The 16,260-nt window shown below is 61.9% G+C and overlaps 1 protein-coding gene across 1 annotated transcript in view; it reads left to right on the forward strand.

Moving 5' to 3' along the window:
* IL10RA (interleukin 10 receptor subunit alpha) overlaps positions 1 to 13,284 on the forward strand; it is a 13,875-nt gene extending 591 nt beyond the window's left edge. The window contains exons 3-9 of the mRNA XM_029915703.1: positions 476 to 548; positions 1,845 to 1,965; positions 2,531 to 2,715; positions 3,596 to 3,765; positions 4,262 to 4,412; positions 5,663 to 5,784; positions 9,445 to 13,284. Of these exons, the coding sequence (XP_029771563.1) occupies positions 476 to 548; positions 1,845 to 1,965; positions 2,531 to 2,715; positions 3,596 to 3,765; positions 4,262 to 4,412; positions 5,663 to 5,784; positions 9,445 to 10,296 (1,674 nt within the window). The 3' untranslated portion in view covers positions 10,297 to 13,284. The remainder of the gene's footprint in view (positions 1 to 475; positions 549 to 1,844; positions 1,966 to 2,530; positions 2,716 to 3,595; positions 3,766 to 4,261; positions 4,413 to 5,662; positions 5,785 to 9,444) is intronic.
* The last annotated feature ends 2,976 nt before the right edge of the window (positions 13,285 to 16,260 follow it).

The following is a 16,260-nucleotide window of genomic DNA, read 5'->3' on the forward strand; positions in this document are numbered from 1 at the left end:
ACGGTAAGCCCCGCGGCCGGCCCGGCCCGCCGTCTCCGCGCCGACCCCCTCCTCCCGTCGCCCCCAGCGTGGTGCGCCCCCCGGGGAGCCCCGTGTGGCCGGCCCTCTGGGCAGCGGGGCGTCCACTGTCCACCCCCGCCCGGAAGCTCCGACTCCGGCCAGCCTGAGTCCTAGGCTCGCCGTGGGGAAGTGGAAGAGCGTTAAACTGATGGGGGGGAGGGGGCGGAGAGGAGTCACGATTTAGCCGTGACCTTTCTAGTTGCCGTTCTGTCCCGCGAGGACTGCTTTCCCTTCTGGGGAATTACTCTGATCCGCATCTGACGGCACCTGCCCCAGCGCCCCACTCCACCCCCTTCCCCGCGCCGCCGTCCCGGCTCATCCCAGCGCCTGCCCTCCCCGCCACCTGTGGCTCCGTCTGGTCATCCCAGCTCCTCCTTTAGCCCCTAAGGCGCTCCCGCCGCCACTGCTCCCCCAGCCGGCCAGCTCCCCTGGAGAGTGTCTGCAAGGGAGCCGGGCCAAGCCTGGGGAGAGAATGAAAGCGCAGGGAGGTGGAGGCAGGGCGAGTGGAGGGAGGCCAGGAGGGCAGGGACTGAAACTGCGTCTACACCAAAATACAAAGTAAACCGTGCGGTCAGCCATTCACATGATCGAGAGCTGAGTCGGGGATTTGCAGCCCAAACACCACAGAGACCCGCTGGGTTTCTCACTTTCCATCCAATGTTTTGAAATTGAAACACAGCCTTGAGGATCAAAGACATTGTAAGGAAGGAAGGACGGACGGACGGAAGGAAGACGGGTCAGGGGAGGTGTATTTTCTAAGTGCAAAAGACAATTCTAGAAGAAGTGTTAACTAGAGATGGTGAGAGATTAGAGAACCAAGGAAGCCGGAGGGAGTGGCTGGCAGATGAAGGGACGGAGGAGGAGAGAAGAGGGACTGACTGGGTATTGGCCTTGACCTATCTCACTGCACTTGACTGGCAAGACGCGCATTGTAGGTGGGTTTACTGCATTCTCACAAACGAGACGTCTGGGCAAGTTATGTGATTTGCGCAAGTGGCGCTGGCAAGTTACTTTGAAGTTCCTGAAGTTGGGGTTCCCGTGGCGAATGGGGGGCAGGAGATGGTGTCAGGCGCAGTGTTTAGTGTCTCGCCGCAGAGCCAAGGGTGCTGGCTCTGGCTGGGAGTGTCGTCCGCCCGCTCTAGACCAGAACTGCTTCGTCTGTCTGTGCTCGCCCAGCCTAAAGCCCTTCTAGAAGCAGGGGAATGGGGCAAGCACTCAGCTCGGGGTTGCCCAGGTGAGCCGTGCAGGGAGAACAGGCAGATGCCAACAAGCAGGACACCTGTGTGCCCCCAGGACCTCCCGAGAGGAGGCCTTGGGCTGGAGCCAGGGCTGGGACCGGGCTGGGGAGCAGGTATGGGACCGGGAGCAGGCGGGGATGAGGCTGGACTGGAGACAGGGACTGGGCAGAGCCAGGGCCCGGCTCATCCGCGAAGTCACTGCAGACAGACACACACAGCCCTCAGCCTGTGCCTTCTCTGCTGACACACACCAGGCTCCGCTCGCCTCTGCTCAGCCTCCGCTTCTGCTTCTGAGCGCGGACAGCAGCTTAAGGACACAACGCCAGCTCTGGAATCAGACACATCTAGATCTGCCCGGCCCTTACTAATGCCATTGGCCTTGTGCACGTCCCTTAACCTTTCCGTAAATTTGGAGTAGTAAGTGCTACCCTGGGGGGCCGCTGTGATAATTAACTGACACAGCGCCGGTGGAGGACTTCGCAGGGTGCTCAGCTCCTAGTGAGGCACTTGCCGTCGCAAGCGCTGACTCTGCCACTCTTCCCCCAGGGACGGAACCGCCCAGGCCTCCGTCTGTGTGGTTTGAAGCAGAATTCTTCTCCCACATCCTCCACTGGACTCCCATCCCAAATCAGTCCGAAAGCACCTACTATGAAGTGGAGCTTCTGAAGTATGGAAAGGGAGATGGAGAAGGGAGGGAGGGGGCGCGGGCAGGGGTGGCCCCGTCCCCTTGCACCTCGCTGGCCCGGGAAGTAAATCCGTGTCGCCGTTGAAGTGACCCCGGTACCTAGCCATCCGTGGACAGGTACCGGCCGGGGCTCCCATGCCTGAGAGCTCTGGGATGACAGAGCCCAGGTGTTGCCTTTGCCTCAAGGTTTCCTCCATCTTACTGGAAATCAGGACGTGCGTCCACAGTATGGTTGGACACCAGGGAAACCTCAGAGGACTACACATGTAGCTAGCTGGGAGAAAGGAGAAATCAGGCTGTGCCGGAGTAGGTAGCGAGTCTTCCTGGAGGAGGGGATGTCTGTTGGATGGTCCGACCTAGGAGACATTGGTGCTCCGGTCCCAGAGCCAAGAGAGATCCCCCCGCGGTCAGAGGCCCTGGGCCAGAGAAAACGCCCTGGGGGCTGGGCCGTCCTGGAGCTCTCTCCCTGGGCCCCTTGCTTCCCTCTTACAGGAGGTGGGTTTGGGCACACATTCCCCTGCTGATGCCTATCCTGATGGCTCCCCAGGTACGGCATAGACTGCTGGAAGCCCGTTCCCCACTGTAGCCGGACCCTGGTGCCGTCCTGTGATCTCACGACTGTGACCCTGGACCTCTACCACGACAACAGCTACATAGCCCGAGTCCGGGCCGTGGATGGAGGCCGGCGCTCCAACTGGACCAACACCAGCACCCGCTTCTCCATGGATGAAGGTGCTTTTTGAAACTCCCCTGGACCTGGAATGTGGCTTTGGGGGTCCCCTCCTGCCAGAAACTCTGGTCTAGAACTCTGCTCCCACAGCTTGCCGTGCAGCCGGGCTTCCTGGCCGGGGTCCTCACTGTCCAAACTAGTCAGGACTTTTGAGACTATTTAGATGAAAATAGCCAAGTTGTTCAAGATCCAAAAGGGAACTGGAGTTGTTTATCCGACAGAAGAGAAGGCTTGGGGTGAGCTGAGCAGCGGAGTCACAAGGGCAGACCTGTGTGCTTGCCGAGTTCTAGAAGAGGAAGTGAATCCACGAGCCCTCAGGGTAGGGCAGCACACAGGCAGAACTAGATCTAGTCCTCACCCGCTTCGGCTGAACTCCCAGGGATCAGGGTGTGAGGCTGGGAGGCAGGGAGATGCTGCTGATGAAGAGGTGGGGGTCTCTCCTTGTAGAGACAAGAGGGTAAGCTCCAAACTGGATGGGATCTTCCATTCTACAAATTGGAGTTGGCCATGATCTGTGTGTGTGGGGAGCCCACTCTCCAAAATGCAGAGTCAGAACCAGTGGTCCCTGAGGTCGCCGGCTCCCAAATGCCAGCCCGCAGGCCGGTGTCCAGCTGGCTACAGAAATACTGCCTGGGCAGCGTGTTTACAATGAATGTTCCCAGGGACCCAGCCTCAAAACTTCAGATGCCCTGTGTCTTGAGCGGACCTGGGGCGTCTGTATTGTTAAGCTGCTCCCCCAGGAAGTCCTGATGCTCTCTGGGTTGGAAACCAGCGGCCCAGGTTGTAGGGTGGTAAAGATGGACGCTAGGGGCCAAGCCCGGGGAGGGGGGACACCCGGGCCCTCCCCAGCCCGTGGCCTCATGATCTTGCCTCCCCACTCAGTGACTCTGATGGTCAGCGGCGTGACGCTAGAGGTGAGCGGCGGCGCCATCCTTGGGCGGATCCAGCCCCCCAGGCCCGCGGCGGCCCGGGCCGGCGACACTTACGAAGCCATCTTCCATCACTTCCGAGAATATGAGATCAAGCTGCGCAAGGTGCCGGGGAACTACACGGTATGGGCTCCCCGCCGCCCCCGGGGGACCTGCTGGTGGAGCAGAGGGCGTCGCGGGGCGGGGCAGGGAGCTGAGAAGCCTCGGTCAAGGTGCGCCTGCCGCGAGCCGGGGAGGGCACCGCCTGCTAGCGCCAGGCCCCACACGGGACATCTGCTGTTACTCCTGGCCCCTCCTGGTGGCTCTGTCACCCCCTTTTGTAAGTGGGGGCGTGAGGCCCCGAGCGGCCACGTGACTGCCCAAGGACACCCCTGGGCGTGTGGTCTGGAACCTGCCAGGAAAGAGGATGCTCTTTCCACCATTTGATTCCAGCCCCTTCTAGGAAGGCCCTCCGTGTTCTAGAAAGTGTTCCTCTTCTCTTCCCTCTCAGTACAGCGAGATCGTGTTAGGCACGGAGGTCTCGGGCGGCGTTACTGAGGCCGGTTTGTTCTGTTAGAGAAAGGACAGCGAAGGCCACGAGTCAGGGCGTTTGTTTATCGCTGTGTTGTTTTTGTGTCAGTTCGTGCAGCAGAAGGTGAACTGTGAGAACTTCAGCCTCTCGCCCCCTGGAGAACTGGGCGAGTTCTGTGTCAAGGTGAAGCCGTCCGTGGGCTCCCGACTGAACAAGGGGCTGTGGTCCGAGGAAGAATGCATCGTCCTCACCCGACAGTGTGAGTGTGCGGCCAGGGCTGCCGTCTGGGGGGAGGGAGGCAGGAGGGGCTCACGCGACCTGAAAAGCATCGTTGAGGGCACTCCTCCCCCCGCCCTAGGAGAGAGCTCCTACTGTCCCCATTTTAGAGATGCGGGAACTGAGGCTCTGTGGGTATAAACAGCTTTCTGGGACGTGGTGGCAGATTCTGCAGGTGCTTCCGCCTGAGCCCAGCTTTGCTCCCCAAGAGCCCACCCGGACCCCGGCCCGCCTCTGCCAGTACAGTAGTGCCTGTCCGCTATCCTTTCGCGGAGCTGGGCACCGGGTGCCTCCTCCTTACCCTGCCTCCCCTCCGAGGACGCAGGGCTGAGCTGCTCCTGCCACCGCTGCTGGAGCCGGGCTCCCCCAGGTGCTGGGGGGAGGGGCGTGAAGGCCATGGTCGTGTCCCCAGGGACCTTAGAGGCTGGCTGAGGAGACAGGGTGTGCCCAGAGGAAACTGTAACTAGCAGGTCAGGACGGGTCAAGTGCCTGAGCAGCCACCGCAGTCCAGTGTAGACAGGGTCCAGCAGAGACCAGAGGCCCCCTCCATTCCTGCAGTACATGTCAGTAGTGAACTCACAAGTCCATTGTCATTGAGCCTCACTCTCAAGCAGAGCCAGGCACCATCCCTGTGTGAGGCGGGCTTCACAGCCTTCCCCACATCCACCTGCTGGTACAAGAAATAGTTGTGTGCCCAGCTCTGGCCTCAGGTCTCAGCGTTACCACTCCCGAGGTCTGTGGGCTTGGGTGAGTTAAACTTTCTGGGCCCCAGGATCCCAATCTATATAGAGATGATAATAGCGTTTACCTCCTAAGGTTGTACAAGGATCAGATAATGTAACTAAAGGACCCGGTGGGTGATCGGGGGGAACAGAAGCTCAGAGAGGCTGCGTAATTTGTCCAAACCCTCACAGCCAGGACGCGGGGGAGTGAGGACCTGAGCCCAGGTCTGGCTGCTCCCAGAGCCCCTCCTGTCGCCTGCTGTGCCCTCCTGGCCCACCGTTCCACATGCCGTAGAGTGGATCAGGTGCATAGCTGGACGCCAAGTCCGTGTCTGGTGAGGGACTCCTTCAGGAAAGGGGCTGGAAGGCCGGGCAGGGATCCCCAGAATCCCTCTAGTGGATGCCTCGAGGAAGCCTGGGCGGTCACCCGAGCCACTCGCTGGCTGGCTCCCGGGAGCCGCCCCTCCACGTCCCACGCCACCAGGCCACAAACACATCTCTGCACCCACAGATTTCACCGTGACCAACTTCAGCATCTTCTTCACCTTCGTCCTGCTGCTCTGCGGGGCGCTGGCCTACTGCCTGGCCCTCCAGCTGTACGTGCGGCGCCACAGGAAGCTGCCTGCCGTCCTGGTGAGTGTCACGTCCCTGCCGGCCGTGCCCATCCCTCCTGGCCGTGCCCGCCCCTCCTGGCCGTGCCCATCCCTGCCGGCCGTGCCCGTCCCTCCTGGCCGTGCCCGTCCCTCCTGGCTGTGCCCGTCCCTCCTGGCCGTGCCCGTCCCTCCTGGCCGTGCCCGCCCCTGCCGGCCGTGCCCGTCCCTCCTGGCTGTGCCCGTCCCTGCTGGCCGTGCCTGTCCCTCCTGGCCGTGCCTGTCCCTCCTCGCCGGCCCGCCCCTCCTGGCCGTGCTCCAGGAAGCAGGGGGCTCCCCCCAGACAGTCCACTCCCCCCGCCCTGACACCATCAGGAGGCTCCTTCGTCAAGGACCGTGGGGACAGAAGGACTCAATGCAAAGCCCAGTGCTGAGAACTTTATCCTCTAATGGCCCCAACAAGACACATGCTGAGTAGTCCCACCCCCCGACCTGTCATTTTGTTACTGTTTTACTAATAATCGGCCATGGATCAGCCCCTGGGCATTCGTACCCCTGAGGCAGGTGTTATCTTCGTGTCATAAGGGAGGGGACTGAGGCATAGAGTGACTGTCACATGCACAGGGGTCGCAGAGCCAGGAAGAGTCAGGACGGAGCCCAGCCTCCCCCCCCCCTCCCGGTCCCCCACTGACTGGTGACGCTGAGCGGGGCCTGGGAGCACCGCCTCGTGCTGCTGCCGCCTCAGCAGGGAGCAGAGCAGGTGGTCAGGCCGAGGAGGTCCCGGCCGGGCCCCCCGCCGTCTCCCAGCGCGGCTCCTCTGGCTGCACTCGTGCTGGACGCCAGCCTCCGCATCTCAGCCCGCGGCTCGGAGCAGCATTTCCACACTTCCGCCGGGATCCAGGCTGCTCCTGGGCTTGCGGCCACCCCCCAACGGCCGCCAGGCCTGTGGCAGCTGCCGGCTGTGCTGGGAGGGACCAGCCCCATCAGGGAGGCAGGGGCCCTAGGAAGGGCCACAGCCAGAAGGGTACCCCCGCCCCCAGAGGGATCCCAGGACTTCTAGGGAAACAAGGAGAGAGACAGAGGTCGTCTGGAATTATTTGGAGTCGGGACTCCAGAAGTGGGGAGGCAGGGAGAGAAGCGACTGCGTGCCCCACTTAGAGTCTTGTCCAGGAAGCAAGGGCTGTGTTCCTAGCTCCGGTGCCCTGGGGACATGGTGACAGTGAGACGGGACTGGCAGCCCACTGCCAGAACACTGCAGTTCTTCCCTGTGTCTAACTCGAGTATGGAAGTCACTGCTCCTTCCCTGTGCTCTGGGGAGAGTCAGATCTATAAACACGCATGCTTCGGCCTGTTGAACAAGTGCTTGCAGCAGGGCCTGAAGCTGGGATGGGAGGGCTTGGGGACGTGTGCCTGTGGGGGCTGCCCGTGGGGACGGGCGACTGGAAGGCAGAGGGGTGGGGCGGGGCTCCTAGTTGGGCATCAGGACGAGCATCTAGGAAGAGATGAGCAAACTGACTCCTGAGCTGCAGTTAGAGCACCTGTGACCTGCAGGGCGCTGTGCAGGGTGACGCGGACTGATGTGGCCCCCGGCCCCGGGGGCCCGATCACAGCCTGTGGGGTAGCCGATGTGTAATCTCTTAGCTCCGATGCGGCCCAGTGAAATCGACTTAGATACAAAATGCCAAAGGCGGGGCGGGCAACCTCAGGGTTTTGGCTCCTCTGTGACGCTTGGATCATGGACTGCGCTCTCCTTGAGAATTTCCTCCTCCTCAAGGTAAAGGCAGCCCAGCTCCCCTCCTGGAAGGATACAGGCCACTGCGAACTTTATCAGGAACTTCGAGCGCACAGAGCACCGTCACACTCACTCACTTATCCCCCTCGTCTGCCGTTTTGATCTGATCTTTGGACACGTGGCGATTTCAGATCAGGCCAGCAGAGTACAGATCCCCGGTCTGTTCTGTGCTGCTGTGACTCTGTGCACGTCATTTGACGTCTCTGAGGTTCAGTATTCCTCCCGAGGACACAGAGGTCACACCTACTTAGAGACTAGAGCGTAAAATTCAGTTCGCCAAATGTTTACCGAGTGCTTCTGTGCAGCAGGCACTGGTGGAAGCACTTTCTGTACATTAGCTGCAAGCCGAGCAGGCTGGTCCTGTCATTACTGCCATTTTACCTGCAAGACCCTAAACACAGACAGGACAGATCCCTCAGCTGAGATGACACTGCTGCGAAAAGCAGAGCTGGGGCTTGGGCCATGGAGTCTGGCTCTAGAAACAGGTTTCCTTAATCACCACCCTATGTGGTATCAACAGGAACTCAACCAGTAAGAGCTGCATTGGAGTCAAACCTTAGAAAGGGAATATGGGCAGATGTGCAACAGTCAGTCAGTCAGTCAACAAACCTTACAAGTGCCTAACAAGAGCCAGCTCAGCTTCAGCTTTGGGAACGGAGGGGCAAACAAAACTAGGCAGGTCCTGCCCTCAAGCTGCTTGAATTCCGCTGGGTGTGGGGAGAAAGTGTGTCTGACTAGTGGGTCCTGGTAGGGGGCAGAAAATAAACTAAAAATCATTCCAGGAACAAAGTGCTAGAAAGAAGTAAACTGGGTTAATGCAGGGCCGCCTGGGTGGCTCAGGCAGTCAGGAGGCTGACTCCTGGTTTCGACTCAGGTCATGATCTCACGTTTCGTGAGTTCGAGCGCCGCGCTGACAAGTGTGGCGCCTGCTCGAGAGGGAGTGAGAACTCTGTCTCAGAATGGATAAATAACCTTGTAAAGAGAGTGTGTGGCGCTGCCCGAGCCAGGGTGGTCGGGAGGCCTCTCTGGGGAGTCGCCGTCTGAGCCGAGCCCTGAGAGGCGAGGGGGACGCAGCCTGGGCGCTGGGGGAAGCGTGTTCCGACCACGAGGCGTAGCCTGTCACAGGCCCTGAGAGCAGGGGCTGACACGGTCCAGGGCGGGAAGAAGCCCAGAGCGGCGAGGGGGAGGGGCTAAGTGACTCCCCGGGACTCCCGGCGGTCCGTGGGGAGCAGGTCCCCCTCGGCTGCCGTTCTGCGCTTGTCCCCCTGCCCCACGGGGCGGCCACCTGTGTGAGCAAGGCACACTCAGGGACGAGAGGAAACAATTTGGTGTCTCACATCCAGCATAAAAATAAAAGGAATGGACAAGCGAGGACGATGGACAGGACGGGACAGGAAAGCCAGGACAGACTGAAAGAGGAGCAGTGTAGACTCGACATGCAGTGTAGACGGCAGTTCAGGGGTAGTAACGAGAAGTGTTCTCTTGTGAAGCCGGCTTCAGTGATTTACGCAGGAGTGATGTGCTGCCCGGCCGTGTGTGTGCGGGTATGATGGACACAGTGCTCACTGAGGGCCGTAGTCAGAACGCTTGGAACCACACTTCTAGATCCATCTAGAAGAGTCCGGCCTGCCCTCAGGGGTGGAAAGTAGTGCTGACGGAGCTGAGAGCAGTCTCCGCTCCCTGCAGGCTCCGTCCTGCCTCCCGTTCCATCGGGCTGGGAGCACGCGGGCCGGAGCCGAGCGGGGGACCGTGCTAGGAGGAGAGGTCGGTTCTGGAAGGGCGCAGAAGCCCCCGGGCCCCCCGGCTGGAGCAGCTCTTCCTCGGGCTCCCCTCCCGACGCGGCCCCGCCTGCACCTGCACGGCTGGAGCTCCCTCCACAGTGACCCTTGTTCTCACCCCGCCCTCCCCCAGGCCTTCGAGAAGCCCCATCCCGTCAGCTTCGTGGTCCAGCTTGTCGGCCCAGAGTCCCAGGACACCATCCACCCGCTCGACGAGGAGGCCTTCCCCACAGTGTCCCCGGAGCTGAAGAACTCGGAGCTGCACGGCAGCACAGACAGCGGCTTTGGCAGCGCCAAGCCGTCCCTGCAGCACGAGGAGCCCCACTTCCCCCTGCCTGCGCCGCAGGCCCAGGCGGGGGGCCCCGTGGGAAAGGGGGCGCCCCGGGAGCCGGAGGACCGCGGCGGCGGCGGCAGCACGGACAGCGGGATCTGCCTGCAGGAGCCCAGCCTCAGTCCCAGCACCGGACCCCGCTGGGAGCGGCGGGCGGGCAGCGGCAGCCAGGGCCACGGCGACAGCGGCATTGGCCTAGTCCCGAACTCCGAGGGGCAGCCTGGGGACGCGCAGGGTGTCTCTGCCTCGGGCCAGGTCAGCCCCCCAGGGCCCGAGGTGCTTGGGGAAGAAGACCCCGGCCCCGCGGCCCTCCGGGGCTACCTAAAGCAGACCTGCCTGGAGGAGGAGCCCGCCTCGACAGCCAGCCTTGGCCCCGAGCCCAGGACGAGCCTGGAGACCAAGGGCTACTTGAAACAGGACCCAGCCATGGCTCGCACTGCATCACGGACCCCGACTGGAAAGTGGACTCTGCCCACTGAGGCTTGGTCACTTCTGGGCTTGACCGGCTCCGGGGACCTGGGAGCGTCTGACGGCAGCCTGGACCGTGATCTTGCCCTTCTGGGCTGTATGGTGGCCCCAGGTGGTCTGCTGGGCAGCTTTGACTCGAACCTGCTCACCCTGCCTCTGATCTCCAGCCTGCACTCAAACGAGTGACTCAGGCGACCGGGCTGCTTTTGATTTCAGCCATGCCCTGCCCGGACCAGAAGAAGGGGCCCCAGGGGTCAGAAGTGACTAAGAGGCCAGTGTGCGCTCTTCCCCGCAAGTTCAGGGGCTCCAGCCCCAGCCAGGCCCAGCAGGGCTGCCCGAGGCACCCAGGGCAGGGAGAGGCCGCCTTGCCATCCTAGTGCAGGGAGGGTGTGTGGGGGCCACAGCCCATCCAGCAGGCAGGGCCGCAGGGACTCTGGCAGGACCGGGAGGGGCAGGGCAGAGATCTCCCCCACTCCTCGGGCTCTTGCTGTCCTGCACAAGACTGCCCAGGGGAATCACAGGGTTTTCTGTGACCAGGCCACTCGCTGCCCCCGCCACCCCTGCCACCTTGCTGACAGGACTGGCGACACCCTGGTTATTTGTACCGGTCAAAACCCAGCCCTTGGGGACTCTGCGGCCTTGGGCACCAGCTCCCTGCCCCAGAGGGTCCTGGCTGGGAACTGCACCTCTTTGCTGCCTTCCGGCGACAGACCCTCAGGAGGCGCGCCGCTTGCTCAGGGCTCAGCCGCAGGAGCTTGGCAGTGGTGGGATGAGGGCCTCCAGGCTGGGCGCAGGGGCGGTGTCTCCGGCCCGGTGTGCACCCGGGCTGGGAAGCAGAGGGCTGCGACACCCGTGTCTGCACGGGACCAGCTTCCCTCTCCTGCCAGGGCCAGCTGATTCGGCCCCAGTGCCTGGCGACCGGCCGAGAGCCCAGCAAGGGGCGGGTGCGGCCTGCCTCCCCACACTCAGGGTTAAGAGTCTACCTTCAAAGCCAGTTTACAGAACACGGGCGGCCAAGCCGGAGGTGCGACGGGCCTGACACGCCCTCGAGAGTCGCCGTGTGGCCCTGTGCCTTCCTGCCGCGACCCCAGAGCAGACCCGCCCGCTCAGGCACCAGGCAGGACCACCCCCTGCCCCCGCCCCCCAGATGCCTCCGTCTGGACCCTGGAGGCTGCAGAGTTCCTCAGGGTTCCCTTGGAAGGTTTATTTATTTATCCTGTTAACTTATTTATTGAAGAGACAGCACAGTGCCGTGAAAGAATTCGGGGTGCTTCAGGAACCTGGTTCTGACCCCACTGTTCGGAAGCATGTCCTCATCTGCAAGCCGAGAAAACCGAGCCTGACGCGTTTCACTCGGGGACGTGAGTTTCCCCGAGGGGCTGGTCTGAATGGGTCTCCAGAGAAAAGCTCTGTAAATCGGGGGCGGAGGTTCTTATTCCAATAAACTGTCAGGACCCCAGGAACCTGGTGAAACCGAATTTCTGAGGACACGGTGGCTGGGGGGAGTCTTGGGCCGCTGATCACTGAGGCTGAGGAGGAATAAAATATGTGAGGTCGCTTTAGCGGGACGAAGACCGGACGCGGTCCAAGCCGCATACGCAGCGGATGAGAGCGCGCGGTCGTGACACCGCGTGACAAAGACGTTCATTCGGAAGGCTGAAAAGGAAACGTGGAAGACGATGGGTTCGGGTTGGTTTTTTTTTCCTGAGAGAGCGTGAGCGGGGGAGGGGCAGAGAGAGGGGTCGGAGGACCGGGGCGGGCTCTGCCCTGTCCGCACGGAGCCCCGCGTGGGGTTTGACCTCCCGAACCGCGAGACCATGAGCTGAGCCGCCGCCAGACGCCCCAAGACAGTGCTCCGAGTGCGGATTCTGACCACCTGGAAGAGGCAGACCTCCCTGGAGCCCCGGCTCCCCGGCCCGGAGGCGGGCCCTGCGGGTGCTTCTCATAAGTGCGGAAGCCATCTGCGTTCGTTCTGAAAGCAGCCTGCGCTTTCCACGAAAAGCCACACGTGGGTTTGCCTCCCCCCCGAGCTCAGCTCAGCAGGTGGAGCCAACGCGGGGTCGGGGCCAGGGTCTGTGTGCGCTGTGCCCTTGGTGACCCGCCCGGATCCTCGGGGAGGTGAGGGGACACCTCACCTCCTTTCCCCGGGTTATCTCCGGTGATGCCCCTCCCCATCTCGCTCTGAGAAAATCAGCGGTTCTGGGGAAGCGCTGATCCTATCATCTTCAGGGAACTTGACTAATACCGTGCCATTCGGGACCTGCTCAGACAAGCGTGGCTTCTGCCACTTTCTCCTGCAAACGAGTCTTGGAGGTGGGCTCTGGCCCCAGGAAAAGGCCCCTGAGGCAGCTCGGGTGGAGAGGGGCAGGGGGCTGAGCACGATGGAGGGAGTGAGAGGACTCAGCAGCTGGAAGGCCGGGGTCCCAGGACGTGGGCTCCGCTGCGGGCGTCGCCGGCCTGCCTGTGCGGGGTCCCCTCTGCGCTGAGGCCCCTCTCCGTCCGCCCGGCAGGCAGCCAGGGCTCCAGGGGGAAACGGCCTTCTTCCCCTAGAGGAGGCTTAGATGCCCACCGGCTTCTTGGGAATTTCGACTCCGAGTGAAGGCCCTCTTTGTTCTTAAACTGAGTAATCTCCCTCAAGGGCTTTTCCAGGCCGAGGATTGTGTGATTCTGCGTTTCTGTGAGCTAACGGAACTTCCTCTTACCCAGGAGATGGGGGAAATGGAGCCACGCTGACCCAACAGGAAATTCTATTGAACTCTTTTCCCAACTTTCTAAACAGCTGTATCAGAGAATCCGCCTGGTCTTCCCCGAAGACCTCTACCCTCCCTGCCCGACCTGCAAGGCACCATCGAGGGGTCCAGTCGGTCGGGAGGGAGGTCGTGGCCCCGGAGCCCACACTGTCCCGCCGGGTGGAAGCTCTCGGAACCCCACACAGGGCGGCGGGGAGAGGGGCGCCATGGGCCGTGCCCACAGGGGACAGTGCGCCGCGGCCCAGCTGGGGGAGGGTCAGGAGCCCGGGCAGAGTTTCTGAAGCCCCGGCCCAGAGGACACCAGGTAGTGGGAGGTGTGACTCACCCATTTCCTGTAGTGCTCATGGGTTTCAGGGTTACTTCTAAAGCAAATCCACAATATAAACGTGTGTTTATTAAAGATTCCCAGCACCTTCCCTCACTACCCGCATCGTCTTACTGTTTGCCTGCCTCCCATAAATACCCCACAAGGGTGTGGGGGGAGGACCCCATAAACACGCTGACGAGGAAGGGCTTGGTCAGGGTTTTAAACAAATCATCCTGGCCAAAGCATCAGGCCGGAGGCCGAAGGGACAAGGCGGGAGGCACCTGTCATCATCACGTCATCAAGAAGCATTTGTAAGCACCTACTGTGTGCCAGGCATGGTGCTCAGCCCTGGGTCCGCCGTGAACAACAGGGCGCAGCTTCATGCAGGAAGCCGTCTGGGAGATGGACATTGGGCCAACAGACTAACAAACACATCATGACCATCAGCCACAGGCACCCTGAAAGGGACAAAGCTGGAAGAAGACGGGGTGTTGGCAGGAGGAGGAGGAAAGGAAGTGGAGGCTGGCTTATTGGCTCTGGCCGCCGCGGGTGGGGGAGGGCTTGCGAGAGACAGCTCTCCTAGTTCTGGAGGCTGTAAGTTCAAGATCACGGTGCCAGCCAATTTGGTTCCTGGTGAGGGCTCTCCCCCAGGCTTGTGGATGACCCCCTTCTCTGTCCTCAATGAAGGAAGAGGGAGGAGGAGGGAGGGGAGGAGGGGTGAGGGGGAGGAGAGAGAGGAAAGAGCGCGCTCCAGTTAGGTGAGGCCTCTGGTCGTAGTTCCTCTTCTCGTGAGGACACTTACCCATCATGGGGACCTCACCCTCATGACTTCATGTGACCCCAAAGGCCCGGCTCCTAACACCAGCCCGTGAGGAGTTAGGGCTTCAACATAGAACTTGGAAGGGACACATTTAGTCCGCAACGGGCTTCAATGACAATCCAACCCAAGGACAACACTGAGCAGTGACAGCAGGGTGGAGAGTAGGTGACCCACTGAAAAGGCAGAATTCCGACTGTCTGCGGAAAGAGCTGGCAAGTGCCCGTGACCGGCTGCAGTGAGAGGGGCTGATCCCAGTCACACGCGCACGGGAAGACATGGCACAGGGGACAGAGGGTGGCCGAGGGCTCGGGCGCCCAGGACGCGCACCCAGGAAAAGTCCCCAGCAGCAGGCCGGGCCGGAGGTGAGGGCCCCGGGCTGGGGATTCGGAGGTGCAGCCGTGTGCTCACGCCGCCCCACTGCAGGGGAGAGCTCACGCCTGGGGGTGGAACTGAGGACACAGATGTGGCGACAGCCCCCCCCACACGCACGCACGCGTGCGCACACACGCACACACACACACGCACGCGTGCACACACACACACACACCCAGCCAACCGGCAGCTGAAATACTCACCTATTGACACACACACACACACACATGCACGCACACGCACGCACGCCCCCGCCTGGAGGAAAGGCAGGCTACCATCACTTTGCTCTTAGAGTGACTGGCGTGAGCCGGGCACCCACCTCCTAGCCCCCGGCCGGAGCCTCATTAGCGCACTGTCGCTCCTTGGACTAAGGCACAGTTGGGGGTTTAGGAAGTCAGCTGATCTGTGGGCAGGGGAGCTCTGGCGCGGCCCCGGGAGGGGCGCCTGGAGCACGCTGGGACACAACTGGCAAAGGCCTGGGTAGAGGGTGCCACACCCACGTACCTCCACCCACACAGGGAAGGGAGGGCTGGCGGAGGTCAAGGGCTCTCGGTGGCTCTGGAGAGGAGAGAAGCACCCCTCAGGGTCCTGGGCACCGTGACCCTGGCCGTATGCCCCCCGCTGCCCCCCACTCCCATCTGCCCGCCCCCGAGGGCAGTTCTCCGGAATCAGGATCCCCCGAGGCTCCTCTTCCCAAGCGGCTCCTCGAGGCCAGGATTTCTGAGCTCGGATCCCCAGGGTCCGGCTCTGTAAACAGGCTGCAGGTGGTGGAGGCACGGCACACGAACATGCGAAGGCCACGCCTTCACAGAACGTAATGATCGCATGTCCTGTTAAACTCTGCCCTTGTCCCCACTGCCCCGAGGTGGTGTCACCCAGTCCCCGTGCCTTTAACTGCCACCTGGAGGCTGGTGCCTTCCCAATGCGCCAGCAGGACTGCCCCGGAGGCTCCGCCTGCACAGCAGCTCCACGCGGACGGCTGGCTCGCACCTCAACATTGTGAAGTCCACGAAACAAGGCCTGACCCCCCCCCCACGCCATCGCTCCCCTCCCCCTCCCGAGTGACGACGCCGTCATGCGCCCGGTTGCTCCGGACGGAACCCAGGGGCCATCCTTCACACTCCACACCCAAGCCACCGGGCAGGTCCGGTCGGCCCTGCCTTTCCAAGTATGCGGTCAGTCTAATCACTGGTCCTCCCCCCACCATCATCCTGGTCAAATCCATTACCACGTCTCCCCTGGACCGCGGCTCACCCCTCACCCTCCCTTTGCTTCCACACCTGCCGCCTACAACCACATGACTCGCACCATGTGCACAGCAGACAGCACGGTCTTCATAAACACCGCCTCCCAGGTGAAAGCCCTCTCCTCTGATCTTGGGCCAAACCAGAGGCAAAGTCCCAACGAGCTGGTATCTGCCGACCGCGCAGCACCGCCCCCCGCCCGCTCCCCCCCCCCCTCGCTTCCCTCGCATCTCCCGCTTGTGTCATTTACTCAAGCGTCTTCACAAACCCGGCCTCCTTGGGGGGGGGGTCTTTGCTGACCCGCCCTCCAAGTCTCCTCCCCATCTCCCTCCCACCCGTAGCTTCCCCTCCCCCTCAGAGGACTTATAACCTGAAATCGCGTGACCCATCCATGTGTTTCTTCGCTCCTAGCCTGTCTCTCCCAAGACAGTGGATCTATGAAGACCGAGACCTTCTCTCTCGCTCACTCGCTCCCACAGTCCCGCGGCCACGAGCCGAGAGCAGGCGGCCGCATTTGCAGAAGGAATGAGCAAGGAAACAAATGAGTCAGGACAAACTTACAATATAAGGTGGTGAGTGTGATCCCTTCGGAAGCAGAACCTTGGATTCAAGGCCTGGGGGCAGGTCGTTTATTTGGAAGGTGATCACAGGGAACTA

Source organism: Suricata suricatta, chromosome 11 (assembly GCF_006229205.1).
Source record: "Suricata suricatta isolate VVHF042 chromosome 11, meerkat_22Aug2017_6uvM2_HiC, whole genome shotgun sequence".
Classification (NCBI taxonomy): Eukaryota; Metazoa; Chordata; class Mammalia; order Carnivora; family Herpestidae; genus Suricata; species Suricata suricatta.